This window comes from Mustela lutreola, chromosome 4, assembly GCF_030435805.1.
Source record: "Mustela lutreola isolate mMusLut2 chromosome 4, mMusLut2.pri, whole genome shotgun sequence".
In the NCBI taxonomy this organism is placed as follows: domain Eukaryota; kingdom Metazoa; phylum Chordata; class Mammalia; order Carnivora; family Mustelidae; genus Mustela; species Mustela lutreola.
Window position 1 is genome coordinate 180,642,719 of NC_081293.1, and position 27,640 is coordinate 180,670,358.

The window sequence follows — 27,640 nt, forward strand, 5'->3', positions numbered from 1 at the left end:
AGAAGGAGTCACGTAGGGGTGGGTAGATCAGGCTTGAATAGGAGGAGTGAGTCTGCAGATGGGCTGGAGGCACCGGGAGCAGCTACATGGGGGTGGAGCGTGGTGGGAATCCAAGGGAAGGCACACTTGTTAGTCATGGTTTTCTTAATGGTAGTCTTGGAGAGCTGAGGAGCAAGAGTTCACCTAGCATATCTAGGACAATCAATGGAAATCCCAGAACTACTGATCATGATTATGGTTTTTCTTTTCTGTCATTTTGCTTTTTTTTTTTTTTTTTTTTTTTGCCATTACGAGGCATTTAAAAGACTTTATAGAAAAAAGAAATCTAATGATCATTGCATTTTATGTTTCAATTTCTTTAGTAATTTTGGTGATGAACTCAAATATATTTATCTAGTTGTTATCAATATGTGTGTTCTATTTTGTGTCCAGCCTTTTCCAGTTGATGTTATTTCCTGCACATGTCTATGCATTTCCACTCTAGGTATTTGTTATTCCAGTAGATTGCTATATCCTGGTTATTGGACCTTTATATTGTTTGCTAAATGGTGCTACTACATGCTAGTGCAAACATGTTGGTATGGACTTCTTTTTCTTTTAGATGATCCTTTTGGTGTATATTCCAAAGGCAAGATTACCAGGTCAAACGGGATGAATAGATTTGGAGCTCTTGTTACATATTTTTTAACCTATTCTCTGGGAGGGCTGATCTGCTTACAGTTGCCCTGACCTTTTTTTAAACCACGTTCCACATGGGATTGTCCTCCCTTTTGGCAGAGGAACCCCCAGGGAGGAGGGCCCTCTGACTAGTGGCACTGGGGAGGAAGGCCATGATGCCCACTTGAGGTCAAGAAATGCATGGTTTCTGAGTTGGGCAGCCTCTGAGTAGAGGCTGGTATTGAGAATGTCAGCAGAATGGCATCCTGTGCTCTCCACGTGGGGTCTCAACCATTTTATTACAAGGATTCTGGTTTCTCACCATTCTTATCTAAGGCATGTCCAAGTGAGGTACACCTTGGAAGGCTGAGGTTTAGTGTGCTTTACTTGGTAAGGTTTCAGATATTCCTAATAAGCATGTATCAGACATGTGTAAGGTTTGCCATCTGATCTGTTGGAACCTGACCATTAATGGTCAAGCAAGTTCGGGCTCCATTTTTCCCAGAGCTGACTCTGTTATCCTTGATTCTGGCATCACGCCAGCTTGGACAAGCACTGCCTCTAAGAACAGGTCCCAATTAAGTACTTTTTGCCTCCTGCCCTAGATTGGTATGTAGCTCTGGGCTGAACACCTGCTTTACTCCACCCAAGAGGTGGCTGGACTGCTGTGGTGGGTGAGACATTTCCTGGGTAGTTTCTCATCTGGAAAGGGCTCTGAGGAGCTGTGCTATGATGGACGAAGTTGTCACTTGAGTTCTTTCTCAGAGAGGTGGAGGGTGAAAAAGACCCAGACGTTGGGGATGGATGCTTGGTTTTGAATTATAGTTCTGCCACTTTGGAACCAAGTGATCTCAGGCAGGTCACTCATCCTTCCTTGATTTTTTCATCTGTGAAATGGGTTGTCGAGAGTCTCAAAAGATAGGATGTAGAATAAAAGTGTTTTCAAACTGTAAGGCACTATATAAATGTTTCTTGTTAGTTTCCTGTTGGATTACTCCCCTTCAGGTACCTCTTACCTTCCTCATGGTCTGACTTTTTGATAGGATCCTAGTCATTTATTCATACTGGTGCTTATCATCACAACTGAAATTTATTGAATGCTTAGCCTACATACTTTATCTCAGCTCCTTCCCTTAATTTCTCAGAACCTCAGTTTCCTTATCTGTAAAATGGGAATAATACTAGCACCCACCTTGCTATCCATGTGGGGATTAAATCAACTGATTTAACAGGTATCTAACATATTTAGTAAGTGCTCAAACAAGTGTTGGAATCATACACACAGTGTTCTCCCACTTAACTCTCCCTATGAAATAAGTACTGTAGTATTATCCCTATTTGACAGATGAAGCCTTTGGGGTTGAGAGAGGTAAGTGCCTTAGGTGATCCAGCTAATGATTTGCAGAACCAGGATTCAATCTGAAGCCAGCATTCTGTCTACCATGGACCTCTTAGCAGGATAGGCTGTAGGCAGGTAGTGTAAATTAGGAAATTTGGTATCCAGGAAGATTCAGTTCAAGTCAGCAAACATTCAGGTGAAGGCAAAGACACAAATCACAGACCTTTATAGTGTTAATTTATAATATTAACCGCTAATCCTACTTCTTCCTGGTACAACACCCTTGTCTCCCCCAGGTCTCCTGCTGTTCTCTCCCACTCTTCCATCTGACCTCTCCCCTGCCTTCCCTGGGAGGGACCTAAGTGCCTGTCCATTGCTCAGCTCTTCTGAGTCATGATTGCCATAGGTCTTTGTAGGTTAATGCCACCTTCCTTCATCATCTGTCATGTCAGTGGCCACACGTTACACAGGTGCACATTACTTTGTTGGTGTCACCCATCATGTATAGGTGCCGGGCATATTATTTGATAGCAGAATAAAGCCTACTCCACCCTCATGCTGAAAGTTCCCTGAGGGCAGGGGTCAAATCTCTTACTCTATTGTTTTTTTTTTTTTTTTTTAAAGATTTTATTTGTTGATTTGACAGAGAGAAACACAGCGAGAGAGTGAGCACAAGCAGGGGGAGAGGGAGAGGGAGAAGCAGACTCCCCATTGAGTAGGGAGCCCGATGCAGGGCTCAATCCTAGGACTCTCGGATCATGACCTGAACCAAAGGCACACTTAACGACTGAACCACCCAGGCGCCCCTCTTACTCTGCTTGCAATCCCTCCTCTCCCACGAGAGAAAACGATGTCTGCATCTAGCACTCCTCTAAAGAAGGAAGAGGTGTGGCCTCCTTAAGGTGTAGTAGATGCCAATTAGGAGAGCAGGCAGGATTCCAAATGGGTGGGTGAAGCCAGAGGCTCCTAAGAGTGCCAGAGGAAGGCTAAGTATAGCGTCCGTTTGAATAACACCTTTTGCTTTTCAAATTAATCTACTTTTTCATGAGCATGACCCCCTATGAAGCTATCTCTGCTCTCAAGGTCCACGCAGAGGGGCCTGACTTATCTGTAATGGTGAAACCTAACACAGAGGTTATGTGTCTGGAGATGCCAGTGGGAACAGCATACTCAGACTTTGTTCTCATTTGCCCTTCAGACCAAGCCAGTGGAGGAAGCATTGACTGGTCATATGACTATGGCATCAAATACTCATTTGCTTTTGAACTGAGAGACACCGGTCGATTTGGCTTCCTCCTGCCGGCCAGTCAGATCTTGCCCACAGCCGAAGAGACCTGGCTTGGCTTGAAGACGATCATGGAGCATGTGCGGGACCATCCCTATTAGGGCTCTGGGGAATAAACACCATTAAAAGCTCTTTGGTTTGAAGCAGAGTTGGGTTGTGATTATTCTTTTTTCTAACCCTGATCTTGGAGGACTATTTCTCTGATTTATGTTGCCCTAAAACATAACAAGCCACTGAGCTGTACCCCTTCATCTTCAAAAACCACGAACAAAACCCATACTGAGCAAAAAGGCTCCCAACATCGTTTAAAAATTTAAAAAAAATTGTGGTAAAATATGCATAAGATTGATCATTTTCACCATTTTTAAGTGCACAATTCATTAAGTACATTCACAAGGTTGTGCAATGATGACCATCATCCATCTCTGGAAATTTCTGGAAATTATCCCAAACTGAAACTCTGTACCCATTCAGCAATAACTCCCCATTTTCCCTCCCAACAACCCCCGGAAACCTCCATTCTACTTTGGGTCTCTGTGAATTTGCCTATTCCAGGTAACTTATATAGATGGAATCAGATAGTATCTTGTCCTTTTGTGACTGGCTTATTTTACTTAAACAGAATGTCGTCAAGTTTCATCCATGTTGTGGCATGTGTTGGCCCCTTCACCTTTTTTTTTTTTTTTTTTTTTTTTAAGATTTTATTTATTGGGGCACCTTGGTGGTTCAGTGGGTTAAAGCCTCTGCCTTCAACTCAGGTCATGATCTCAGGGTCCTCGGATCAAGTCCTGCATTGGGCTCTCTGCTCAGCAGGGAGCCTGCTTCTCCCTCTGTCTGCCTGCCTTTCTGCCTATTTGTGATCTCTGTCTGTCAAATAAATAAATGAAATCTTAAAAAAAAAGATTTTATTTATTTATTTGACACAGAGAGATAGAGAGAGAGAGAGAGTACAAGCAAGGTGAGAGGCAGGGAGCAGGAGAAGCAGGCTCCCACAAAATAGGAAGCCTGATGTGGGGCTCTATTCCAGGACCCTGGGATCATGACTTGAGCTGAAGGCATGTGCTTAACTGAGCCATCCAGGCACCCCGCCCCTTCACCTTAACGGAGTAACATTTTAGAGCTAGCAAGTGACTTTCAAGTTTCTTTTTTCTTTCTTTCTTTTTTTTTTTTATGATTTTATTTATTCATTTGAGAGAGAGCATGAGAGAGAGGATGAGACCTGAGAAGGTCAGAGGGAGAAGTAGACTCCCTATGGAGCTGGGAGCCCAATGTGGGACTTGATCCCTGGACTCCAACATCATGACCTGACCTGAAGGCAGTCGCCCAACCAACTGAGCCACCCAGGCACCCTCGAGTTTCTTTATTCAATAAATACTAATTAAACAACTACATCGTGCCATACATTATTCTAGGTACTTACGTATTCTCTGGTCGCATTGTTGCCTTTGGCTTTTTCGCATTTCCAGTATGCTGCGTTATAAAAACTAGTTGGGACCCAAACAAATGACACTCATTCATCTTGGTTGCCCCATCAAACCTGGGTCTCAGATTCTACATAATTTCTTTTTAGACATTGACTTCCATTTAGGGATTGCGATTTTCTTCCTCTTGATGGTTTTCTCTGGGAAAAGAAGGTGGGAAGTGAATGTCAGCTTGCCTAGAATTCTGGGTACTTGATTCTTTAGTTCGCATTTCTTGCAGATTCAGCTCCCATCTTTTCTTGTTACTAATTTCAAAGCTGGTTTCAAATGGTTTCAAAGCTGGAGCCCAACCATTGTTATGGACCAGGGTGTGCGTAGGAGTTCAGTTTCAGTGCTGGAAGGATGAAAAGAGTCCTGATAAAGCCCCCAGCTCTATGATTTCTGACAAAGACTCTCCTTGACTTCTCTGAGCCCTTTTTTTTTTTTTGACTAGACCTTGTCCTTGGGCCCTGTTTAAGTCAGTCTTAGCAAAGAATCCTAAGTCATCCCCCAGTCCTTGATACCAAATTGAATTGCTCATCCACCACCTTTGATGACTAAGTTCTTGGTCTGCCTTTGGCAAGAACCCTGTGAGTCCAGTTAAACAAGAACCCTCCTACCCTTGATGTTTTCCCTTAGCAGTATTCCATCCACTGACCCCCTCACTCTGCTGTCTTCACTGAACTTGGAATTGAACACAATTACTCTCCTGTTGTGTGAACCCTATTGTAATAATCTTGAATAAAGTCTTCCTTGCAGTTTTAATAAGTATCAGAAAAATTTTTCTTTTGCATCGCTGACAATGACCTTTGGTTTTATCCACTTTGCCTTGAGCAAGAACAAAAAGAATGATGTAGACCATGGGGACAATGGGATGGGGGAGGCTTTCATTTTGGGGCTCCGAATTTGAGGATTTGGAGTTCTCAGAACAGATTCGAAGGCCTTAGAATCCCTGAAGAAGTCGTGGAGATTATGAGCACCTTTCATTTATTCTGATGTGATTGGGTGGAAAGGATACCAGATTCAGAGTCTAGCAAATGTAAGAAAGTCTCATTATTAATAATACCATTAAGCCTTACCTTTACTCAGACCCCAAGGAAAACTGGTATTTTATCCAGACTAACACTTCTTCCTATCCCACCAACCTCATGTATTTCTACTTTTTGAGTGGGGTCTTAAGAGTTAGATGTCAGATTCCTAACAGAGGTCACAAACCCTCATCATCATGACCCGCTCTGGTGAAATTCTCTGACAAGTCTTATTAAGTCTTCACTTTATTTATTTATTTATTTTTAACTCTAGAGGTAACCTCATTTAGGGCTTAAAATTTGGCCTCTCCCATCAGTATAAATTCTTTCCAGCACTGTTGGGACTTCCCTATTTACTGAAAAAACACTATTTAAATACCAAATGATGAGCAATATGGCTCCCTTGGCACAGACTTTTCCAGCCTGAGGATCAAGTTCCTGCCCTTGTAAATCAAGAGGCCTTTATCATTCCAAAGGAATGGAAGAGGCATTGGTAGGGGCCCGCCTGATGTACCATCACAGTTGCAAGGGTGCTTGGGAATCACATTAGCATTTTTAGGGACATGAGTCTGCCTCACACTTCTTATAAATACAGCTTGACTCAGCCACTCTATGACTGACAGCCTTGGGACTGACACCCTTGGGACATGAAGTGGATATTGTTCTTTGGGGCCCTTATTGGGCTCAGCGTCTGTGGCCGAGAAAAGTTTTTTGGGTAAGTTCCTTTTGGATTTATTATTATTTGGTTGGTTCAGTGCTATGGGAACCAAATGGATTTGAAAATGATTGGCTGGTTATATCTCCAGTGGAGTTGCCATTGGAAAAGAAGACATGAGCTCGTGTCCCAGTTCTGCCCTGTGTCATCCCGGGCAACTTCCTTCTTTGTCAGGTTCAGTCATGCCTGTGAAATCGGGACCAGGTGGCCTCCACAGTCCCTCCTTGGCTCCCTAATCTCCTGCCAGTTCTTTTCTTTCCCAGTTCTTATTTCTAAGGTCAGTTCCAGGCCTCTTTTACTTTTTCACTTCTCTATTATGAAGTACCAAGAACTACCAGCGATTGTTTCTAATTTCTGCCATGCTTAAGGGAAAACCTGGGTCTTTGGCTTTTTGGTTTCACCTCTCTGTTAGCGGGGAAGGCTTTGTAGACCTGGGGCTTTCTCGTCAGGATCTGGGACACGGAGATTTGCTAGCTCTCGCCTGGCCACAGTGGTGAGAATTGGGATGAAAGGTTACAGCCGGATCGTGTATGCGTGCGTGCGCGTGTGTGTGTGCGTGCGTGTGCGTGCATACGTACACACATGCCCAACACGGTCCGTGCGGAATGCTTTGTGGTCTGCGGAGGAGAGGACATTTGGGCGGTAGGATGGATGAAAGGATGCTGTGGTCCCCTGCTGGAAGATTGAATTCGAATAACTCATTACGGCCTAATGCTTTGACATTTGCAAAGATCTTTCATGTGCATTATCTTTTGGGTCCCGCAACAACTTCGCCAGTCGGGGATGTTATTTTCTTCAATTTAAACATGAAGAAAACTCAGCCTCAGAAAGGTTAAGGAACCTGCCCAAGCCCACTTAACTGGTAAGCAGGGGAGAATCGTCTATCTCACAGAGATATCTCTATCTGTTAGTCTACTCTTTCATATGCTAGCTGGCTAAAGGGACTTGGGGTTTGTTTATTGAGGTAATTACTAATATGAGATTGAGTAATTTTTATGGTGATGACTTCTTTTCACACCTGGTGTCTACTGTCGAATAGCTCAGAGGACTTAGACATAGCAGGTGGCCGGAGAAGATTTTTCTACCGGCAGCTCAGCAGTCGCCGTGTAATAACTATGCTCGCTGCCGGGTGGGCTGAAGCATGGAGTTGTCAGGCTCTCACTGCAGCTATTCACATGGCTGGAAAAATCTTTATTTCTCAGGATACAGACTTCGCTTACAATGTGGTGGACGCCCCAGTTGAGACAGCAGGACCTGGCGTTGGAGTGCCCACCAAAGGAGCAGAGCTTACACAGAAAGGGCTGTGTGCACGAGCTAATCGCAGGCAGTGTCATCCTCACCCCCAAAATCTGTTCTCATCCTGTAGTGCGGACCCAGCAAAGGTGGTGGGATCCTTCCAGGGGCTTAGAGACATGGCCCTCACACCCAGCTCGATGACCGTTTTCTAGCAAGGGGAAGCTGGCCTCTGTGAGAATTCAAGTGGTGGGAAGCCAGAGCACTTATTGGCTAGGAGCAGGGACAGTACCGATGGCGATGAAGATGATGGGTTTTCTCCCCTACCCTCACCACCTCCCTCCCCAGCTTTTATTCCTTCGGCTTAATGCCCCACTGCCCCCAGTGTCTCATTCTGCTGGTATCTTCTGTGCTGCCCTTTGGTCATCTTGAGGATGGGATGGTGGCCAGGATGCCTAGAGGAGCAGGACAGACAGCGAACAGGAATGTAGTTGCCAAACCATTTGGAGTATTGGCAGTAGCTGGCAGGCAGCTACGAGTTCTGTGAAATCAACTTTTGTGGTGGCTGGGGGTATGGGTGAGAAAGGCACAAAGGACAAGCCCTTGGCTTGTGTGCATGGAACCAACAGAGGCATAGAAGCTCGGCACCAGTGGAGCTGTTGACTGTCAGAATGTGGGATGAGTGGGAGGGTGAGCGAGAGGAAGGCATCCGTCACTCTGCTGGTAGCAGCTGGAGGGCGGCAGGTGTGGGAGAGGCTGGAATGAACACATCACTAAGAGCACCTGTGTGGAGTCACAGGGGTCAACACGACAACTTGCAAATTCCAACATATCCCCTCTCCCAGACCCATCTTCCATTTTCAGGGAGTTTGAGATCCTTGAATGGATTTCCAGACCACAGAGATAGATTGTGTTCAGCTATCGGAACTCTCAGGACTGGGAAAGTAGAGATAGAGATATAGATAGAGACAAGGACGATTAGAAAATGGCTGCCCTTCATTGGACGCCTCCTTACGTTCTTTCTGCTTCTAGGTTTGGATGGACTTAGGCTCACGAGAATGGTGTTAGATCCACCCCATCCTCCCCGCTTTTTTTAGCACCATCTGAACACTCTCCCTCTAGGTTAGGGAGAACCTCATAGACACTGACAGTTGATTCTAGAGCTTGGGCGTGAGATTGCCAGGCAGATAAGGAAAAGGGCTGGACATCCGGGCAGAGGGAACAACATGTGCAAAGGCATGGAAGGGCAAAGGACATGGTGAATTTGGGATTTCAGTGAGGCTGGAGCTGAGAGGAGGGAGGAGGGAGAGGCAGAGGAGAGACAGTTGAGGAAAGGCTCCATTCTGAACCCATCCTTCCACTCGGCCTCTCTGCACTCGGGTTGCATCTTTGTCCTCTGTAGCTTGGCTGATAGGGCCTGATGGAGTGTGCTGTGGATTTTTTCATGCTCGGGGCCAGTTAGATCCACCGTGTTCCACTGTCGTGGACTGCACCCAGGAGTGTAGAAGCTCTGTTGTGAGGTCTCCAATTCGGGAAGAGTTAAATGCGTGCTCTGGATGCTTGTGTAATGTGATCTTCGTGTTCTGAAGAGCCCCTTTTTCTTATGTTCCTCTCTTTTTTTTCTTGCTCCTTTTCCCTCCCCTCCTTCCTTGTCATTGTTCTAGTTAATGCTGTATTTTACGAGATGCCTCATTTTGTCGATAGAGATGTCAGTGCACAGGTGCTTTCTAGAACACTCATTTTAAAGACTCCTCTTTTTCTGGAGTGTTGGGGGTGGGTTGTGACAGAGCATAAGTTCGGCAGATGGGCCCTGGTACTTAGCCAGGAGTAAGGATTTCCCTTCTGTTTTAAACCTGTTCCTTTTTTTGGGAGGCTGCTTGCCTGTGTCGGGGAAATGGTGGTTTGACTCCCCACCTTCGCAGGGCTGCAGTTCAACCCCTAACAGGCCTGTTGGGTTCTGACTGAGACCTGCCCGGCCAGTGGCTTCTCCTCCGTGGCCTCAGTAGCTCCCAGGACTTGCGCTTGGCAGCCCACTTCCAAGGCCTGGGTGGGCTGGGGAGAAAGCTGGCATTTCCTCCAGACCCACCACCTGCAGGGGAAGCCTCTCTGCGGTGGACCTGGCCTCTCTGGGGCTGAACTAGACCCCCTGGAGAGTCTCCAGAACCTCCCGGAACAAAGTGAGACCCTGAGAGTCCCATCTGGATCGAGCCGGTTTTCTGATGAGAAGATGCGGTTCGGCCACGTGAGGCTGCACATTTAGCTCCCTGTGACAGAACCATTTTCCCTGTCAACAGGTCCTTCAGCCCACAGCCCTCTCCAGCAGCTCTTCCCGCATTCATTCGGGTAAAGGGATGACGCATGTGACAGCGTCGAGTGCGGATTCATTCGGGCGGTCACCTAGCAACGGCCTAATGGCTCCCCCTGGCTCCCTGAGCCGGCTGAGAGCACAAAGGCAGCTTTTCAGGCTTGGCCTTCTCCCGCCCACACACAGGACTTCGGGGGCCTCGGCCCCTGCCGCTGCTGCGGAAGCTAAATGGTGTAGATGAAGCAAGTTCGGGACAAACAACAAAGGAGGGCTCAGGACTGGCCGGCTCCCTTCTGGGCCTTCTCAGGGCCCCCCTGGGGAGGACTGAATCCCAAGTCAGCCCCAGCACCCAGCCCGTATTGTACTTCACATTTGTATAGAGTTCTGGAGCTGGACGGGATTGGGAGACCACCCAGCAAATAGCTAACCCTCCAAGGATGGAAGGTCTGTTCTCTTTTCCAGCTCTTCCCAGCGTGGACCTTCAGCCAGAGTCTCAGTCCTGGCCCCTGACAGTGAAGAAGTGCTTCTTTATGTCTTGAGTTAGCTTTGCGTGTAACTCAGGAACATTCCTTTCTGCAAAATATATATGTTTTTCATTATAAAGTAATATGACCACATTACAGAAAACAGATACAAGGGGAAAAAAAGTCAGTCATCCATAATCCCACGACCCGGACATAAGCACTGTCAGCATTTGCTATATTTCCGTTGTCTGTTTTTCTTCCAATGCATCTGCTTTTTCCATACTTGTAATCGTGGCATACATACAATTTTGTGTCCTGCTCTTTCACTTAATATTTCCCTTCAAGTTATACTATAAGCACTTTTTCATATTTGCCACGTAGTCTTATTTTTAATGGCTATACATTATAACCAAAGACTAGACCATTTCCTCTCATTCGGCCCAGTTATGTCTGGGACATAGGCTTGGGGTTTATTTGCCAGCTGAAAGCTCACCATTATCTTTTGCTTTTTTTTTTTTCTCCCCTCCAGGGACCAAGTTTTTAGGATTAACGTCAGAAATGGAGATGAGATCAGCAAACTAAGTCAGCTAGTGAATTCAGACAACCTTAAGGTACGTGGTTCTTCTGAGTCCTCTTCAGTATCTCTGACTTCAGTGACAGAAGACTCTTGCACCACCGACACTGTTACTCCTGGAGAGTTTTTGTGTATAGTTCTGTATTAGTCAACGGGTCCTTACACGATTGTGAGGGCTGATGGGGAGAAGTGCTGTAGATCATGGCACTGCTGTCCTAGGAGCTGGGCGCCCTCAACCGTGGGCTCCCTCTTTCTGTCATTGACTTACTACTTCTTGGACTTCACCAGGTCTTGCCTTCTGGGTAGGCCTGACCAGACACAGCTGTGAAATGGGCAGAGTTTTCCCCTGGTCAGAACCCAGCTCCTCAGGGATCATCCTGGCTTTTGGCAGTTGTTTGAGAAGAATGAGCTCATTGTGCCTTTTACCTGAACTGTCCTTTAACCTGGTTTTATTTTCCATTCTCTTCAGCTCAACGTCTGGAAATCTCCCTCCACCTTCAGTCGTCCTGTGGATGTCTTGGTCCCATCTGTCTGTCTGCAGCCAGTCAAATCCTTCTTGAAGTCCCAGGGCTTAGAGTACTCAGTGACAATTAAAGACCTGCAGGTGGGTAGGCCATGGTCCCTAATTGGTCTTGTGTAGGACAAATCACCCAGAGTGGACCTGAGACACATGCAAGTCTTGGTCTTATCCTTCTCCATTTTATAAATGAACTCACTGAGGTCCATGGGAGTAAAGTGCAGTGACTTCTTAGTGGGAACTTGTTGTTGTAGAAAGGGCATACCCAGGTTAGGGAACTGGACAGACCTGGATCTGAATCCCGATTTGCTATCAGCTGTGTGGCTCTGGAGAAGCTATTAACATCTTGAGCCTCTATTTCTTCATCAGTAAAATGGTAGTAGCAGCGATGCCAACTTCATACAACTGATCGAGAAAATTAAATATATTAAGTGTATGTGAAATGCCCAACGGTACTTGGTCTGTCAGAGATGCCCCACAAATACAAACCCTCTCTCCCTAGTTGTATTTGAAGTCAAGAGGGAAGAAAAGTGTGTGCGGGGAGGGGTATGTTGGAGACTCGTCATGAAAAGCATCTTTTGAGAATGAGGGAATGTCACCTGTAGTTCTCAGCGGCGGGAACATCACCACCCAAGCCAGACACCAGCCTCACGACCTGTATCGGAACAGCAGGACAGTGTCTGGCTCATGTTCTCTCCTTCACCGAGGTGGGTTATAGACTAATTGGTGATTTGGCCCGGGAGTTTCCTGATGGCGTGAGCAGCTGTGAGCTTATTAATCATCCTCACATGTCACGGACATCTGCCAGGAGCCTTCAAAGTATGAGTGGTTATAAGAATTTCTTTGTTTCTGAATGGTTTCCCAAGCTGTGTATTTCAGAGGCACTGGATACCAGATGCGGGCCGATGTCTAGAGAATTCATAGTACAGAATAACCAAATAGCACATATGCTGCTTTTGGGGTTTTGAATGGGGTGATGTACTTTGGATGCCAAGAAATAAGCTTTTGTAGATATGTGGAAGAAATCTGACCCCCTTTTACACCTTGACGTTTGTGTGCCGAGGGTGCCGCCATCTTGGCCAGCTCGTGCCAAAATGTGGCAGAAACAACTTAAACCTCCGTCTCCAGTGGGTCACTTCACAGCATTGCCGTGTCTATTTCAGGCCCTTTTAGATAACGAAGATGAAGAAATGCAACACAATGAAGGGCAAGAGCGGAGCAGTAATAACTTCAACTATGGGGCCTACCATTCCCTGGAAGCTGTAAGTGTCTCGGAGCAGGTTAAGATCAAGGTCATTGACATCTTGGGTTTTGTAACCCCTTTTCTTACTTGGAGGAAGCCCTGGTCCATAGCGCAGTACCCCTTTACTAAGGGGCTAAAATGTGAACACTTCCATTTTTTTTGTTTTGTTTTGTTTTTTGGTAATTCTTGGGTTGTTTATCTCCCACCAGCACCTAAGAGCATAGTGAAACACAACTGAACATTTTCTCCCACATGCATCCTTCCTTCCTGAGGCAACCCCTGAAAGAAAACCATGAAATAATTACAATCATTTCCATCCTTGTAATTCAACCTTCTTATATCCCACCATAATCCCTGTATTTTACTCACCCAGATTAAAATGTTACTTATTCCAGGCAAGTAGACAAGTGGTTATTTCCAAGGTTAACCAAATATTTCCACTCATTTATCATGATTACTTATAATGCATATTTGTACTCTAATGTGTTTTGGTGCTGTGTTTAGTTAAAAACCACTTTATATAGATGACTGACTTTCAAGGTAAGCCAACACTTTCAATAAAAAATTTGGAGCAGAACCACTTAATATGATATTAGAACTTGAGGAATCAAGAGGGGCTATAGAATGGGGCTGCATCAGATAGCCTACAGTTTCCTTAAGACCCTCAATGTCTTCTACATTAGTCTAGAAACTCTCTACTAGCTCAGAACAACATCTCAAAACGAAATTGTTATTCTCCTTCCCATATCTGCATACACATTGTTCTTTATAACCAAAGATGGGGTTCCTGGCATGCTTTTCGTGAGACATAGACTTTGAGCTGTTTTTCTTCTAGATGAGGGATTATTTTCAAGGTTGACCAACTGTTTTCACTTCTTTCCCATGATTGTCAGTAGCTTTGTTTATTGTATACACTTCCAACTGCACTGCCCCTTGATCCCTTTTGTGACCAATGACATACATCTGCAAAGCAGCTGGATAAAGTTAGGAGTTCAGTCCAGGGCCACGGACAAAAGCAGAGCTCAGGGCTCACACAGGGATCAGACCCATGACGTGCGCCTCGTTAGCGTGGTACACTCCCTAGCTGAGCTAAGTGGTTGCAAATGTCACCCAAGACCCCAGAAATGCCATCCCCTCACCTGCCCTCTATGGGAGCTGCACTTTCTCATGGGCTTGGTTTTGCTCTCCGGCTTTAGGGGTCACTGCCATCTGATTGCAGTTTCCCCCACATCCCCCGTCCCCTGTGAGGCCTTCTGCTGTGCCTTGGTGTACGGTCTCCCTCTTGGCTTGATCACATGCAGTTCTCTCTAAAAACAGCTTTGAAGAGCTCTCATCCTGTAACTGCTTAGGGTCTCTGGTGGGAGTCTCATGTCTGTCTCAGCCAGGGTTTCCAGTTTCCGTTTTCCTGTATGTTTGTTGCTGTTGCATTGTTTCTGTTGTTTGCCGGCTAAGTTTCCTCCTCATGCTGGCAGTGTGAATTTGGACCCTTCCCTCCTGATACAGCTTGGTGTTTTAACTTCTCCTGGGGGACTCTCTTGCCTCTCATGGTTCAGGGTGGGCATCTGGCTTTTGCTTCACTCTCTAGGGTTAGTAGGTAGAGTTTCCAAGCCCTCTTCACGGCTGGAGTGGCCGGTTCTCAGCTCTTAAGTTCCAGCTCCTTGGCCCACCCCGGTTCCCATGCCCTCGATCACTACTCCTGACTTGCTGTAAACCCTTAGTGCCTGCAGTGGATATCTGGTCCCAAGGCTCCACTTTCTGCCCTCCACTCAGCTGGTTAGGTCCCTTTTCATTTCTAGTCCCTGCAATGTCTCCTTTCTTGATTTTTAAGCTTGGCTGGGGATTATTTTCATTGTAGTTTCTCTGGCTTGAATATATATTTGGGGAGCGGTTTCTTGCTTCTGCTCGGTCTGCCGTACTGACTGCCGCTCAGGCAGACCACTGAAACTGGAATTTTAGTATCAATCGTGTATTTTTCTCCCCTGTAAGGCTCCCTCTTCCACTTTTAAGGTCTAAACATACATTTCTTTATTTCCTTCTTTTGCCCTCAGTAGTTTTGAGCAACTAAGATGAATGAACCCTATTTAAATTAATTTTTTTTTAGAAATTGAAACCAAATGGAAGCATTTGCTGCTGTGATTTATAGCTCTTCACTCGTTCCCTTAAGGCCGTTAGAAGAATCTCCAAAGTGGGGGGCTCGGACTACAGGGTATAAGCAAGATGCTTCACTGGGTTGGAGGAAGAAACTATTACAACTTCTATTTACGTTCTACATACGTTTATACTTATTATTAATGCTACCATTTTGTTTCTTTTTTTATAATGTACTTAATACATTTGGTACATTATTCTGGTGGTATACATAATATATTGTATATATGTAATATACATAACATATATTTCTTATAAAACAAATATATATATATATAGTGTGTATGCTAATTAAAAAAACTGGTAGAGAAAGTGATCAAAAGGTTTGGAGAGGACCCTTTTCAAGAACCTTGGCCAAATGGGGCAATTGCTGATTCTCCAGTCTGGTATGGCATGAAGGACCACACCGCTAGAGGAGTCCGTGTGCAAGTCTCTCTAGTTTAGTGGCCTATAATTTTATGGACAGATAAAATGTGTTATTCTCTAGAATGTTGTAGAAAAGGGCTCTTAAGGCAGTTCTTCAAGAATAAGTATTCCATGGCAGCAATATTGTCAACCCTGAGATCACAGGGCTGGATCTAATCATTGATCAAATCAATGAAGAAGTCATTGATGTAAGTAAGATGAAGTTCACAGATACCTACCCAGAGCTGAAAACAAAATTTTCAAATGCTCCTGAGTCCACCTTTCCATGCTTCAGATTTACCGTGAGATGGACAGCATTGCCGGAGATTTTCCTGAGTTGGCGACCAGGGTGAAGATTGGGCATTCGTTTGAAAACCGGCCCATGTATGTACTGAAGGTGAGGCCAGAGGCTCTTCAAGAGGCCTAGCTGGACTCAGGCTCCTGGTCCCTTGTGTCCAGGACCCAGCCCTCAGACCTCTGAAGGAGGGGGGTTTTAGGCTCTTCTTGATTTCAGAGGCATTGGGAGACATCTTCTGGGGCTCAATTTTGGTGTGATTGAGAGTTCCCTGTTTTTGCCTAATGTGGAAGGAGTTAGAACGTAGAAGGAGACCGTCCCATTGCAAGTTTTGACTGAAAGACAGGATCAGTTGGGGGGGAGGGTCATGGAGTGGGTGAGGGGTATGGGGATGGGGGTGGGGTGGGTCTGTTAGCATTCCAGAAAGCACTCAGATGGGCCACAATCTTTTGCCTTCATTCTTACCTCCAAAAAGCAAGTCAAATTGGGATTGCTCTACAAATTCTATTCTGCTTTGAGGGGTACTTATTGGAAAAGCAATCTAGGAAGCTAATTTTAGGGTTGATGTAATTTTAAGCCCAGCCTATGATCCTTGGCTGCACAAAGCCTAACTTCTAGATATTTCTAACAGATTCAGGTCTGTATTGGCAAAAGAGGTAGAGAATTTATGGCAGGGACATAAATTACATAAATAACCCAGCCAAATGAATAAAAAGGAATTTGGAGATACGAAGCATGGAACAAATGAGGGTGCTAAGAATTTGTCAGATCCTTAGTGTCATATAAGCCCCGAAGAACCCAGGCTCCTGGCTTGAATTACCAGCCAGAGGAGATTTGCCACCGAGCCGGTCGCTCTAAAATAATCCACATAAATTTAGACGATTTGCCAACCTGAGGAGACTCTGGCTTCATTAGCACCACGCTTTGACCCAAGGTGGCCAGACCCACACTAAAAGGCAGGAGCCAGAACTCATTTAATGCCATTTGCAAAGAGCTATAGTGAACCTCTGTCTTCCTCCTTGTAAAATCGAATTCATTTATTGCATCAGCTGGAACAGGCCAGTTCATGCACTCTCGGGCCTCTCTCTGTTGGGGTACCATTTGAGGTCTTTCAAGAGACATAATATTATCTCTAATCACACTGGCATTATCATTCACAATAGCAATTGTTTCCCCTTGCCATTTGCTTCCAACCCTGGAGCGGCTCAAGTGGCCTGGAGCCGCGGCCGGGCCTCGCCAACCAACCAATTAAGCTCCCTGGTCACGGATAAACCTGATAAATAGATGGTACCCTCAGGAACAGTTGGTCTCTGAATTATCTTAAATTGATTAAATGAATAGGGGTGAGCTGGGGAGAGGAGAGGTGAGTGGAGACACGGGCAGGAGGGTCATTTTCGGGCCTCTTTGTCCTTCCACAGTTCAGCACCGCAGAAGGCAGGCGGCGGCGGCCAGCCATTTGGCTGAACGCAGGCATCCATTCCCGGGAGTGGATCTCGCAGGCCACGGCGATCTGGACTGCGAGGAAGGTCATGTCGCGCGGTATTAGCTGACAATTCTGGGGGGCCAGGGTGCCCCTGCAGGGTCCTAGGAGGCTGGGCCCGGGGGGGGATGAGGTGGGAAGGTACTCAGCACAGAAACAGTTGGAGGGTGGGCTTTTTGGGTTGGAGAAGCAAAAGGTCAGAGTCCTTCGGTCAAGCCACTGTGGCTAAATGACAAAGTCCATTCATGGCAGCGAGCAAGCTAATGAGCTGTAGAAATAGACCCCAAATCCTGAGCCCATAGTCAGCCCCGCAGAAAGGGAGCAGAGCCTTCTCTGCAGCGAAACTCAGACCAACTGTGCCATCAGCCCACCCTAGCCCTCTAGACCCTCAGGGATCTCAGGCTGTCTGCATGTGCCCCCCCCCCCCAAGAGTCTGCTTTAACGCAGCACTAGCTAGAGGAGGGGTGTTGCGTGTGGAGGATGTACTTTCCCTATCCGTTAGCGTGGGGGCCCAGGTTCCCCAAAACTATGATGATGTGTGGCTCTTCCCTCCCTTGTTCCCGCCCCCTGGAAGGAAGGAACCAACAAGGCAGCCCCAGACTCTGCAGTTGATGTCATCAGGAAGCCATGTTCCCCCAGTGTTTGAAGTACTCCAAGAGCTTTGTAGAGAGCTGTGTCTATGAGGGGGACAGAGAGGCTGCAGGGGGCACCTGGGGAAGATACACGTGCTTCGACTGGGCACCCCAGCTGGTCACCCAAGAAGCTGACAATCTTGTCTCTGCTTAGATCGCATCTGATTATGGGAAGGACCCAGCCATCACCACCATCTTGGAGAAAATGGATATTTTCTTGTTGCCTGTGGCCAATCCTGATGGATATGTGTACACACAAACTCAAGTGAGTAACACCGAGTGTGCTGGGCTTGAAGGTGAGAAGAGTCTGGTGAATTCCTTGCTGTGCCACCCAAACAGTTGTAGGAACGGGGAGAGAACTCCCACCCACATGCACGTTACAAGCTTCCTCGGGTTCCATTTCTCACTCATCCCCTGAGCTGAGAGTCACCAGGGAATATTTTTTCTTGGAGAGAATCGTCTAATGAACTCCCTCTCATGGATTTTGAACAATTATCAACACTTAACCAATCTTCTTTTCATTTCTTTCCCTCCCACACATTTTTTTTCCTTTTGTTTAAAAGCACATCCCTGACATCAGGTTATTGGACCCCAAATTTCTTTAATATGCATCTCTGGTTGATGGTAATTAAAACAAAACAAGAAAAAACCCAAACAATACACCACTGTCACTTAAAAAAAATAATGGAATTTCTTTAACATCATCTAATTCCCCCAATTATCTTTTAAATGTCTTTTGAGTCAGTTTATTGAAATCAGTCCGCAAATAAGGTTTTGCACTTGTATTTGGTTGTTGCCGCTCTGTAGGCTTTTTAAATCTACGGCAGTTACCCACCCCCACACACATCTCTTTTAAAAATGTCATTCATTTGTTGGAGAGACCAAGTAAAATGTCCCGTAGAACATCTCACATTCTGAATTTGTCTGATGGCTTCTTTGTTGTGTGTCATTTGTTCCTATAAGCCCTGTATTTGCTCTTCACTTGTAGTCAGAGCTTGAAGTTCGACTGGGTTCAGTTGAGTTTTTCAGGCAAGAATAAAATAATTGCTGTGCACTTCCCGTCAGACCAGTGGTAGTTCGGGCAGACAATGTCTGTCTGTCCTCCTTCTGCCGAAGCCAAAAATCAATTTGGAGGGTTCAGGTAACATCAGGCTAGTTCTTGCGTTACAAAGTTCTCATCACGGCATTTTGGGGAGGCAGAGCCTCCTTTCTCTGGGAGATGAGAGGAGACTGCTCAGTTCTTGAGCACCGGGGCCCCAGTGATCCTTCAGGCAGAGCTAAGAACCTTGCTCCATCATAGACCCCCACCCCAGAGAACACCTTTGCTTTTCCTGTGCCCTGACCCACCTCCGAATGCTTATTCCCTCCTTGGTGGTCTTTCTAGAACCGACTATGGAGGAAGACACGGTCCGTCAATCCTGGAAGCCCTTGCATTGGTGCTGATCCAAACAGAAATTGGAATGCTAGTTTTGCAGGTAGGCTGCGGGTGGGGGGGGTGGCTTTCGCTCCCTGCTGCCCCAGGGAGCCTGGTCCATAGGGCGCTGAGCAGGCAGTGAGGGAGCCAGTTTCCAGGCTGGCTCCATTCCTGCTTCACTGAGAGATGTGGGCCAATTCCTTACACTCTGTCTCGGGTTTTTGTTTTTTGTTTTGTTTTTGTTTTTAACATTTTTGGGGGGTAGTTTTGAAAGGGAATGACTCAACAATTCTTGTTCTCCTGAAAGTACACTTATATTTTAAAAATGATTCTAGTCTTAGATGTTCAGATCCACGCTCTGTGCCCTGGGCATCCCCACTTCTCCCGGGCGAGCGACTGGGTGGGTGGAAGGGTTCCTGGTGGTAACTGGGAAGAGAGCAGTTAGCACAGTCACCCTGCCAGACCAGATCGTGGGTCGTGGTGAGGCTTCAATCCCAGCAGTTGACCCTTAGATGTGTCAGTGTGACACGCAGCCCTTTGGTGTCACAGAAAGGGCACGAGGATTAGGAGACCCAGGTTCTGAGTTCCAGCTGTTTAAAAACCATCCCTACAGTCATGCCCACTGGCTGCCAGGTAAAGTGTTCCTGTGTGTTCCCTTATTTATTTGTCTGACCCAGTGAGTGAGTTTTATTATCTGAAGCGAGACAGTCGGGCTCGGAGACAGTCTCAGGAGCAGGTGGCCCAGAGTTAGGGTCGGAGCTCGCCTTGCAGCTCCAGAAGCCCGTAGTGCTCTCTCGCGCTCTTCCACAGCTGGGCTGATGTCCTGTCTTCAACCTACTTCTTGTACCTGCACATTCGCCCTCCCCACACCCTGTGGCGGGAAGAATCATCGGTCTGTGGGAAAGGAGCTGAGAGAAATGGGGGCCCTGAGGGCGTGGAAGTTAAGTCAGCTCTTCCCACAAGCAGGGAGGTTTTACGCACATACCACGTACCTCAGGGAGCTGTGTTGTGAACCAGTACAGAAGGCAGTATCTAAATACCAGCCAACTGGGAGGCTTTAGCCACAATAGATTATTTTTGGCAGCACTTGGCCATTAAGATCTGAACCAAGAGAATGAGTTGACACTAGAATAAATGGAGTCATTTTCATTATTAATTGGTATTTGTATTAATTTTATGGAATACTTATTAATTACAACTCATTGTCGAGTATGATATTAATTATTTATGACAGCTGTTAGTGATGCAATACAAGGTCGACTCTATCCATTTAAAGGAATCCTTCCAGTTTTCCCTCCTCAGCTGTGGCAGATCCAATGCCCTCCCTCTTCTGCATCACCCCCCGCCCCACTCACCATGTCCACATATTGCGGACTAGGCTTCTGGTGTAGAGGGGGCTCCTTCCATCGACCTGTCCATGGCCAGCCACTCCTGCTCTTCCTCTGGGTTCAGTGTCCTGCATTTCTGTTTTCTTGCCGATGGATTCATGTTTCTGCTTGGGCCACTCCCCACAGGAGAGGGGGCCAGTGACAACCCTTGCTCTGAGATATACCATGGACCACATGCCAACTCGGAAGTGGAGGTGAAGTCGGTGGTAGATTTCATCCAAGAACACGGGAATTTCAAATGCTTCATCGACTTGCACAGCTACTCACAGCTGCTGATGTATCCATATGGGTACACCGTCAAGAAGGCCCCGGATGCTGATGAGCTGGTAAGTGACGGGCTGCCCTCCCTAGGGCCGACCTGGCCCTGGGCCTGCTTGACCCCGGGGTGCTGCCACAATGGTCCTTCCACAACTTATAGAGACAGTCCAGGAGCCTGGACTTATTTCATTAAGGGCCTGGTCTTCTCTCCTTCTGCCCTTTGGATTGTGCCATCAGACCGTCTGGGGACAAGAAGACAGTTCTCCTTATTTCTGTGTTTTCTGTGACTTTCAAGAACCACACCTGACCCCTGCCTTTCCTTCTTAGTTGTTTTTCTGACCAAAATGTGTGACAGACCCATTGCTTGCCAAAACTGTGGGTGGCATTGTGGTGAGTGAGGGAGAGGTACTCCTCATTCCAGTCAAGGTAGAGTTGAAGTAGGCTGCCACCTACAGCCTAGGGGTGCTCCACGTCACAGGTAGTAGCTCGCCCTAGGATGTGAAGAGACACTTAGGGTGGACTGACTGGAGTAGGGCTGGCATCTGTAGGGTGAAGGCAGGCTTCTCCCTCTGTGCTGGTAGACTCCAGAGCGCCCTCCTGCTCAGGGCCACAGCTAGTCTCTAAACCTCCCAGTAGATGCAGGGCTCATGCTAAGTGTGGGTCACATTCCGGTCTCAAACAGGTATTGGCATATGCATATAGGACGGCCCTGTCTCCACCTTCACTCTGGGAACACCCAGCTCTTAGAAAGTTTTCTCTGGAACATACTTGGCCTTCCCGCACGTTCAAGAACATGACACTCCCATCCCTCAAGGGAGGTGAAGATGGTCGTGTATTCACTAGGTTGGGTTGGTGAGCAGCCCTCCACGTTTCTGTGTATCAGGCTTTGGCTCTAGTTGGATGGAAAAGGAGGAGACCAGAAGGGAAACTTGAGGGAAGGGCCAAGAACCTTCCACACCATCGCAATGCAGAGCAGCTGAGGGATGTCAGGTTGCGGGATCCATTCTTTCTCACTCTGCTGGTTCCCCCTCCTAGGACGAGGTGGCAAGGCGTGCGGCCAGAGCTCTGGCTTCCCTGTCAGGCACGACATACCAAGTGGGTCCTACCTGCACCACTGTCTGTAAGTACTTGCTCTATTAGTTATTTCGAGAATGCCCGGAGAGGAAACGTGAAGTGGAAGGAGAGCCGCAGATTAGGCTTACTACGTCGCAGTCTGATGGTTTTGGCTGTTAGCGATAGACTGAATTTGTGTCAGGCCTGTGGAATGATAGCTGCTGTAGGCGGTTGTCTCCATCAGTACCATCACTACGGTCATGCTACGTGTCACCTGCCCGTGGCGAGTTTAGTCCTGCTAGTATGCTGGAGTCTGTGTCCCTTCTGATCCATGAAAGATCCCAACATCATTTATCAGAAGTTCCTCAAGCCCATCATTTCATTTTCAAAGGAAACCCACCTTCGGAGATGCAGACCGAGGTGGCTGTAGTGGGCATAGAGGAGACTCGTCCTCTTCTCATCGGAGATGAGCACGAGTTGGAGCAGAGCATGCTGGGAGCGCGGTTCCTCTCGGCAATGGTTAGCATCAAGCCAAAAAGAACCCACCCCAAACAAACCCTACCAAGGCTCCAAACCTGAAGAGGGTCTTTGGGCTCATTACCTACAACTTCAACCTCATTTTGAGGAAATAGCTTTGTTTTGGTTTCTCACTGAAGTGTTTCATGTGTGCATTTCACTCTGTTCCTACTGAGATCCTTCCAGTTCCCTCGTTCCATGAGTCTGAGCTTTAGACTTAAAGATCAAATCGAAGAACACTATCCTTCTTCAGGAGTCTAGCTATCAAGGGGAAATAAAAGCATGAGCACGAGGAGCATGGTTCTGACACCTTTGAAGCCAGTGCCCGTCTTTTCCCCTCCAGTGTCTATCCTCTGTAAGTAATTTTCCAACAGTGGGGCCCCGCTCAGACTCCCTGCACACTTGCCGTATTTCTGTCCTATTCCACACCGTAACTCTCCATCCAAGCGCTCCACCTCAGCTAGCTGTTCCCTTCAGCCTTCCTGTTCTGGGAAGTTTCTCCATCCCCCCCTCCTGGGTCCTCCTCTGTATCTGACCTCAGCCCTCTTGTGTGTGTTTCATATACTGCCTTGCTGCATAAAGCAATTAGCCTGATTTAGGTGTTCATGTGGCTAATTGCGGGAACCATCCATTAATTATTCATGGTTGATTATTATTAGTGTTGTTAAATGGGAACTCCTCGGAGAAGAAACACCTCAGGAGAATTTCTCCATCCTCTGCTCCATTAGTGAGAACTGAGTTTAGGACTGCAGAGGGATGAAGAGACTTGGTGGGAGTCCTTTGGTGAGGCCCTCTCGAAAGAGCTTTGTGGGTCACCACAGTCCTGGCTTTTGGGTCAAACACCAGTTTAAAGGGTGGCCTTGTCAACCCACATCAAACACATTCTTCCCAGTCTAAGCTCTGCCAAAACCAAGAGATACTCATCGGATTCCTCCAGAACCAGAGGTGGAAGGCGCTCCCTGAGTGTTGTCCAGGAGACATAATATTTCCTAAGTCTTTCAAGAGCCCATCTTCTGTATTGTTTAAAGGCTTTGCCGACCCTCCTTGCTTCCCAAAACTGTAATCAATTTTTGTATAATAACACTCTGATCCCATGGGTTATTACATGTGCTACACGCATGGTCGACGTCTGTCCCTTCAAATGCCAGACCTTTTCTTAGATGAGCCATTTTAGCTGAAAATAATCTCAAATTTTACACTTTCTTGCCTTTTTAAACAGAGCATGTACAAGGGATTTAAGCTCCTTTCTTCATGACGTAGTGGCCTTCTGAACATTAGTAATAATGTTCCAGAGGCTTTCCGTGCCACATTGCACTTTCAGTCCCTGTGCTGGGCAACCCCAAGCCCATTTTGCTGCTTTAATTTGGGCATCTGCTTTTTTAGAATTTTCCGGTTTCTTCCCTTGGTCAGACTGTACTGCTTTCAGACTACCTGCCTCTAGCAACCTTCTCCCCTTCTCTTTACTACTAAGGGCTGGGACACAAGTTCTTTAGGCTCATTTGACTTGTGGATAGATCCTGAGTAAGAAGGATGTTCATGAAAACGTTTTTCATACTCACAGAAGCCTACTGAGTACCTCAATGTCCGTCAGTACAGTACCGAATAAAAACACATTTGGTGCAGGCACACAGTGAAACAGTGTGCCCCCCGCTTAAATGAATGAGGTACGTCTGTAGATGCGAATAGGGAATAATCTTTAAATGTCAATTGGGAAATAGTGTGATTTTTATTTATTTTAATTTTAAAATTTATCTTATCATTTTGTAAAGATTTTATTTATTTATTTAACAGCAAGGTAGCGAGAGAGAGAGAGCACAAGTAGGTAGAGGTATATGAGACCACACAAGAATTTCAGAGACTATAGGAGAGCCTGTTTCATAACCTCATGGGGCATGGCATCACAGCATCTCTAGAAAAGTCACAAGTGGAGGGGTGCCTGGGGGGCTCAGGCGTTAAGCGTCTGTCTTCAGCTCAGGTTGTAATCCCAGAGTCCTGGGATCGCGCCCTGCCTTGGGCTCCCTGCTCCACGGGGAGTCTGCTTCTCCCTCTCCCCCTTGCTTATGTTCCGTCTCTCTCAGTATCTCTCTCTGTCAAATAAATAAATAAAATCTTTTTAAAAAAAATCACAAGTGATACCATGAGAAATAACCCTCAAGAATAATGGAAAGCAAAAGGACCCATCTTTTCATTTAACAGCCATGTACCATAAATACTAAATGGACTGGGAGGAGGTTGAGGAAAGCATGGGCTTTTTTTCAGCAGACAGCCTTGGGTTTCAATTCCAGTCCTGCCATTTTCCGTCTATATTTCCTTAGATAAATTACTCATTCTGAGCCTGGATTTCCTCCTCTGAAAAACAAGGACAGTAATACCCACCTCACTGGGTTTTTAAAGATTAATGAGGTCATAGATGTGAACTTTTCAATATAAATGACCAGCTTATGGGAGATGTTCAATAAATGATAGCTGCTATTGACATCATTGTTTTATTATTCAGTGTCATCCACACTTTGCACTTTTAGCCAGTTTCTGCTCTAGTCGAGTTTGGCTGGGAAGAAGCAGGAAAGCAGGCCTCTTTCTTTTCCCCAGCCTTTTGGCAAAAGGAAGTCTCAAGGGTTGTGCTTCGTTCTCTCTGTGTTTATCAGTTATCTCTTGCTATGTAAAAAGTTATCCTAAAACCTAGCAGCTTAAAATAATAAACATTTATTTTCTTCCACTCTTTCCCTGGGGTAGGAATTCAAGAATGGCTTAGCTGGGTGGCTCTGGCTCAGGGCCTCTCCCAAAGTTGCAGTCAAGGGCTAGAGTCCTTTAAATCCTTGACCCTGCTGGAAGGGTCTGCTTCTCGGGTGGCTCACTCAGCTGCTGAGTACTGGCAGGAGGCCTCCATTCTTCACCACTCAGACCTGGTGATGGGACACTCTCTGACCGTCCACACACCCTGATGCCTGGCTTTCCCCAGAGCAAATGATCTAAGAGAGAGCAAGGCAGAAGCCACAGTCTTTATGATCAGCCTTGAAGGTCACACGTCATCATTCCTGCAATTTCCTGTTAGTTACTCAGGTCAGGGCAACCCCACTCAGTGTCGGAGGGGACCACCCAGGGAGGTGAAAACCAGGAGACAAGGATCATTGGGGCTGGCTTGGAGGCTGCCTGTCTCACTCTGTGAAGACTGGTTTTGAGTGACTGGAAAGAGTCTAAACAGTGAGTTAGCGAAAAGGTGGGCTCGAATATTTAAAATTTCTTGGTTTGAGATGAATGAAGATGACCATCATATAGGACAGACTGAGACATACGGATCAGGCCGGTATTCATTTGTTGGTGGCCTGATGACCTTCAGCAAGAATTCTAGGTCCCTAAGGAACCATGGGCAGGCAGAACTCTTGAGGCCTGCCCATCTAACCCTGAAAGGAACTGGGGTTCAAAGGTGTTTTCTTTCCTGACTTACAGATCCAGCTAGCGGGAGCAGCGTTGACTGGGCGTATGATCATGGCATCAAGTACGCGTTCACGTTTGAGTTGAGAGATACTGGGCACTATGGCTTCCTCCTGCCAGCCAACCAGATCATCCCCACTGCAGAGGAGACCTGGTTGGGGCTGAAGACCATCATGGAGCATGTGCGGGACAATCTCTACTAGATGAGGCACTCTGCTCTGTCTCTGGTTATTTCTCCTCATGTACGCGTGTTCACCGAAGCCACGATTAAAGGGAGCTTGTTCTTTCACGTGTGACTCAGAGCCCTCTGGCTTTGTGGGGAGCACAGGTCAGCCCCTCCTCAGCCCTCATCCTGGAAGTTCATGCATTCTGGTGGTGCACCTCAGAGGGGCGCTCTTGCCACCCTGCTGTGCTTCCATCCTGCTGGTCCACTGAACCCTTTCTGTGGCCTTCCTCTCACGTAAGTGGTTGGGCAGACCACACTTAGCATCATTCCGTACTGGGTGGCACGTCTCTAACTCATTTTGAGAACAAAAAACAAGGAACTAAGATGGTTCCCCACCTTGTCCCATCCAGCCAGGCTGGTGACCTTGCACTGTTGGGGCCCCAAGGGAGATGCTGTGGGCGACAGTGCCTGTCTTTGAGATTAGTCTCAAAGGTGACATAGAACTTCCTTTAATTTATCTCACTCCTTCTTGAACATATTTGTCTTTGAAAAATAAATCTTGTAAGGTTATCAGTAGAGGCCATCTTCCTTTTTTTTTTTTTTTTTTTTCTTTTGGTTTTTGTTTGTTTGGGGTCTGAATACAAAGTAGTGGATCACTTTTCCTCACTGGGCCCCAAATGCCTAGATACAACAGTTCCGATCACTTTCTTCCATTAGTTAGTTACAGAGTGTAACTGGGATCCCAGAAGGGGATCTGTGCCACCCAGTATCTAGGTACTGTTCACCCAGGAACCCTTTATGAAGTGGTGATCTAATAGCAGGATTGCTAAATTATCCCCATCTGTCCTCATGGGCTCACCTCTACTTTGCCTTTTGAACTCACTTCAAAGATCTTGCCCTCACCCTACGGGTCCTAAATTACTCCTCTGGCCTGGATAATCTCACTGCACATTCTTGTGGCACATTCCTGCCTCTGCTCTGGTGTACCTTGTGTTTCCTCCTCCTGGCTTTCCTTTTGGTCTTTAAAGACAACTTCTACTTTACATCCCGGACCATGAGCGTCAAGGTGGAGTAAGGATTCCTCAGTCAGCCTTCTCTTGTTCCATTTCTTCTCAGCGCATACCATCTGCCCTTCTTCCTTTTTTTCCTTTTCTCAGACATGTCTGTAAATCTTATCCTCCTGCCTAGGATTCGTGCAGCATCTGGTATGTGCTCATAAGCCAATAAATATTCAATATGAATCTCATGATCCTCTCCGATTCTTTGCCTTCACCTGAATGGAAACAAGCCATGGTTTTGAATATGCAGCTCTTTCTAATGTCAAAAGCCAATTTTTAATCCCTTTCTGTATCGCGTGACTTGTAGGAAGGCCTTTTCTCCCTCGGGCTGAGGGGCCTCCAGGGCTGCGTTACCTTAGTGACTGCACTCTGGTCCTGGGTCTAGTTCTTACTTTTTTAGTTCAGGCACTTGATATTCTTGGTGTCCATGTTGATTAGACTCGGGGATGCTGACTCACGCCCACAGAGCTCAGATGAGGCATGTGATAAAATCAGAATACGGATTTATTAATTTACATCATGGCATGTAACTGGTTAGTGGATTGGATCCTCACGTTGGTCCGCACAGTACATTC

General features: G+C 46.5%; 2 protein-coding genes across 3 annotated transcripts in view; both read left to right on the plus strand.

Annotated features, from left to right (window-relative positions):
- Nucleotides 1-11,097, plus strand: part of CPA2 (carboxypeptidase A2) — a 28,659-nt gene extending 17,562 nt beyond the window's left edge. Inside the window, exon 12 of one of the 2 annotated variants that reach the window (XM_059171866.1) lies at nt 11,016-11,097. In XM_059171866.1, the coding sequence (XP_059027849.1) occupies nt 11,016-11,068 (53 nt within the window). In that variant the 3' untranslated portion in view covers nt 11,069-11,097. Of the gene's footprint in view, nt 1-3,194; nt 3,424-11,015 lie in introns of those variants that run through there. The other variant, XM_059171865.1, reaches the window with a different exon arrangement.
- Nucleotides 11,038-27,253, plus strand: CPA4 (carboxypeptidase A4). The gene is made up of 10 exons (XM_059171867.1): nt 11,038-11,097; nt 11,530-11,664; nt 12,741-12,839; nt 15,669-15,770; nt 17,087-17,194; nt 17,935-18,045; nt 19,165-19,255; nt 20,709-20,908; nt 21,876-21,960; nt 25,857-27,253. Exons 3-10 carry the CDS (start codon nt 12,768-12,770, stop codon nt 26,042-26,044), a joined length of 957 nt encoding a protein of 318 aa, XP_059027850.1. The 5' UTR covers nt 11,038-11,097; nt 11,530-11,664; nt 12,741-12,767; the 3' UTR covers nt 26,045-27,253.
- The last annotated feature ends 387 nt before the right edge of the window (nt 27,254-27,640 follow it).

Bases quoted from the DNA above. Each gene is read 5' to 3' on its own strand.
- CPA4 (XM_059171867.1), top strand. From the start codon at position 12,768: ATGCAACACAATGAAGGGCAAGAGCGGAGCAGTAATAACTTCAACTAT. The intron at 19,256-20,708 runs GTAGGCTGCGGG...CACTCCCCACAG, and splicing joins TTGGAATGCTAGTTTTGCAG to GAGAGGGGGCCAGTGACAAC. The intron at 21,961-25,856 runs GTAAGTACTTGC...CCTGACTTACAG, and splicing joins TCCTACCTGCACCACTGTCT to ATCCAGCTAGCGGGAGCAGC.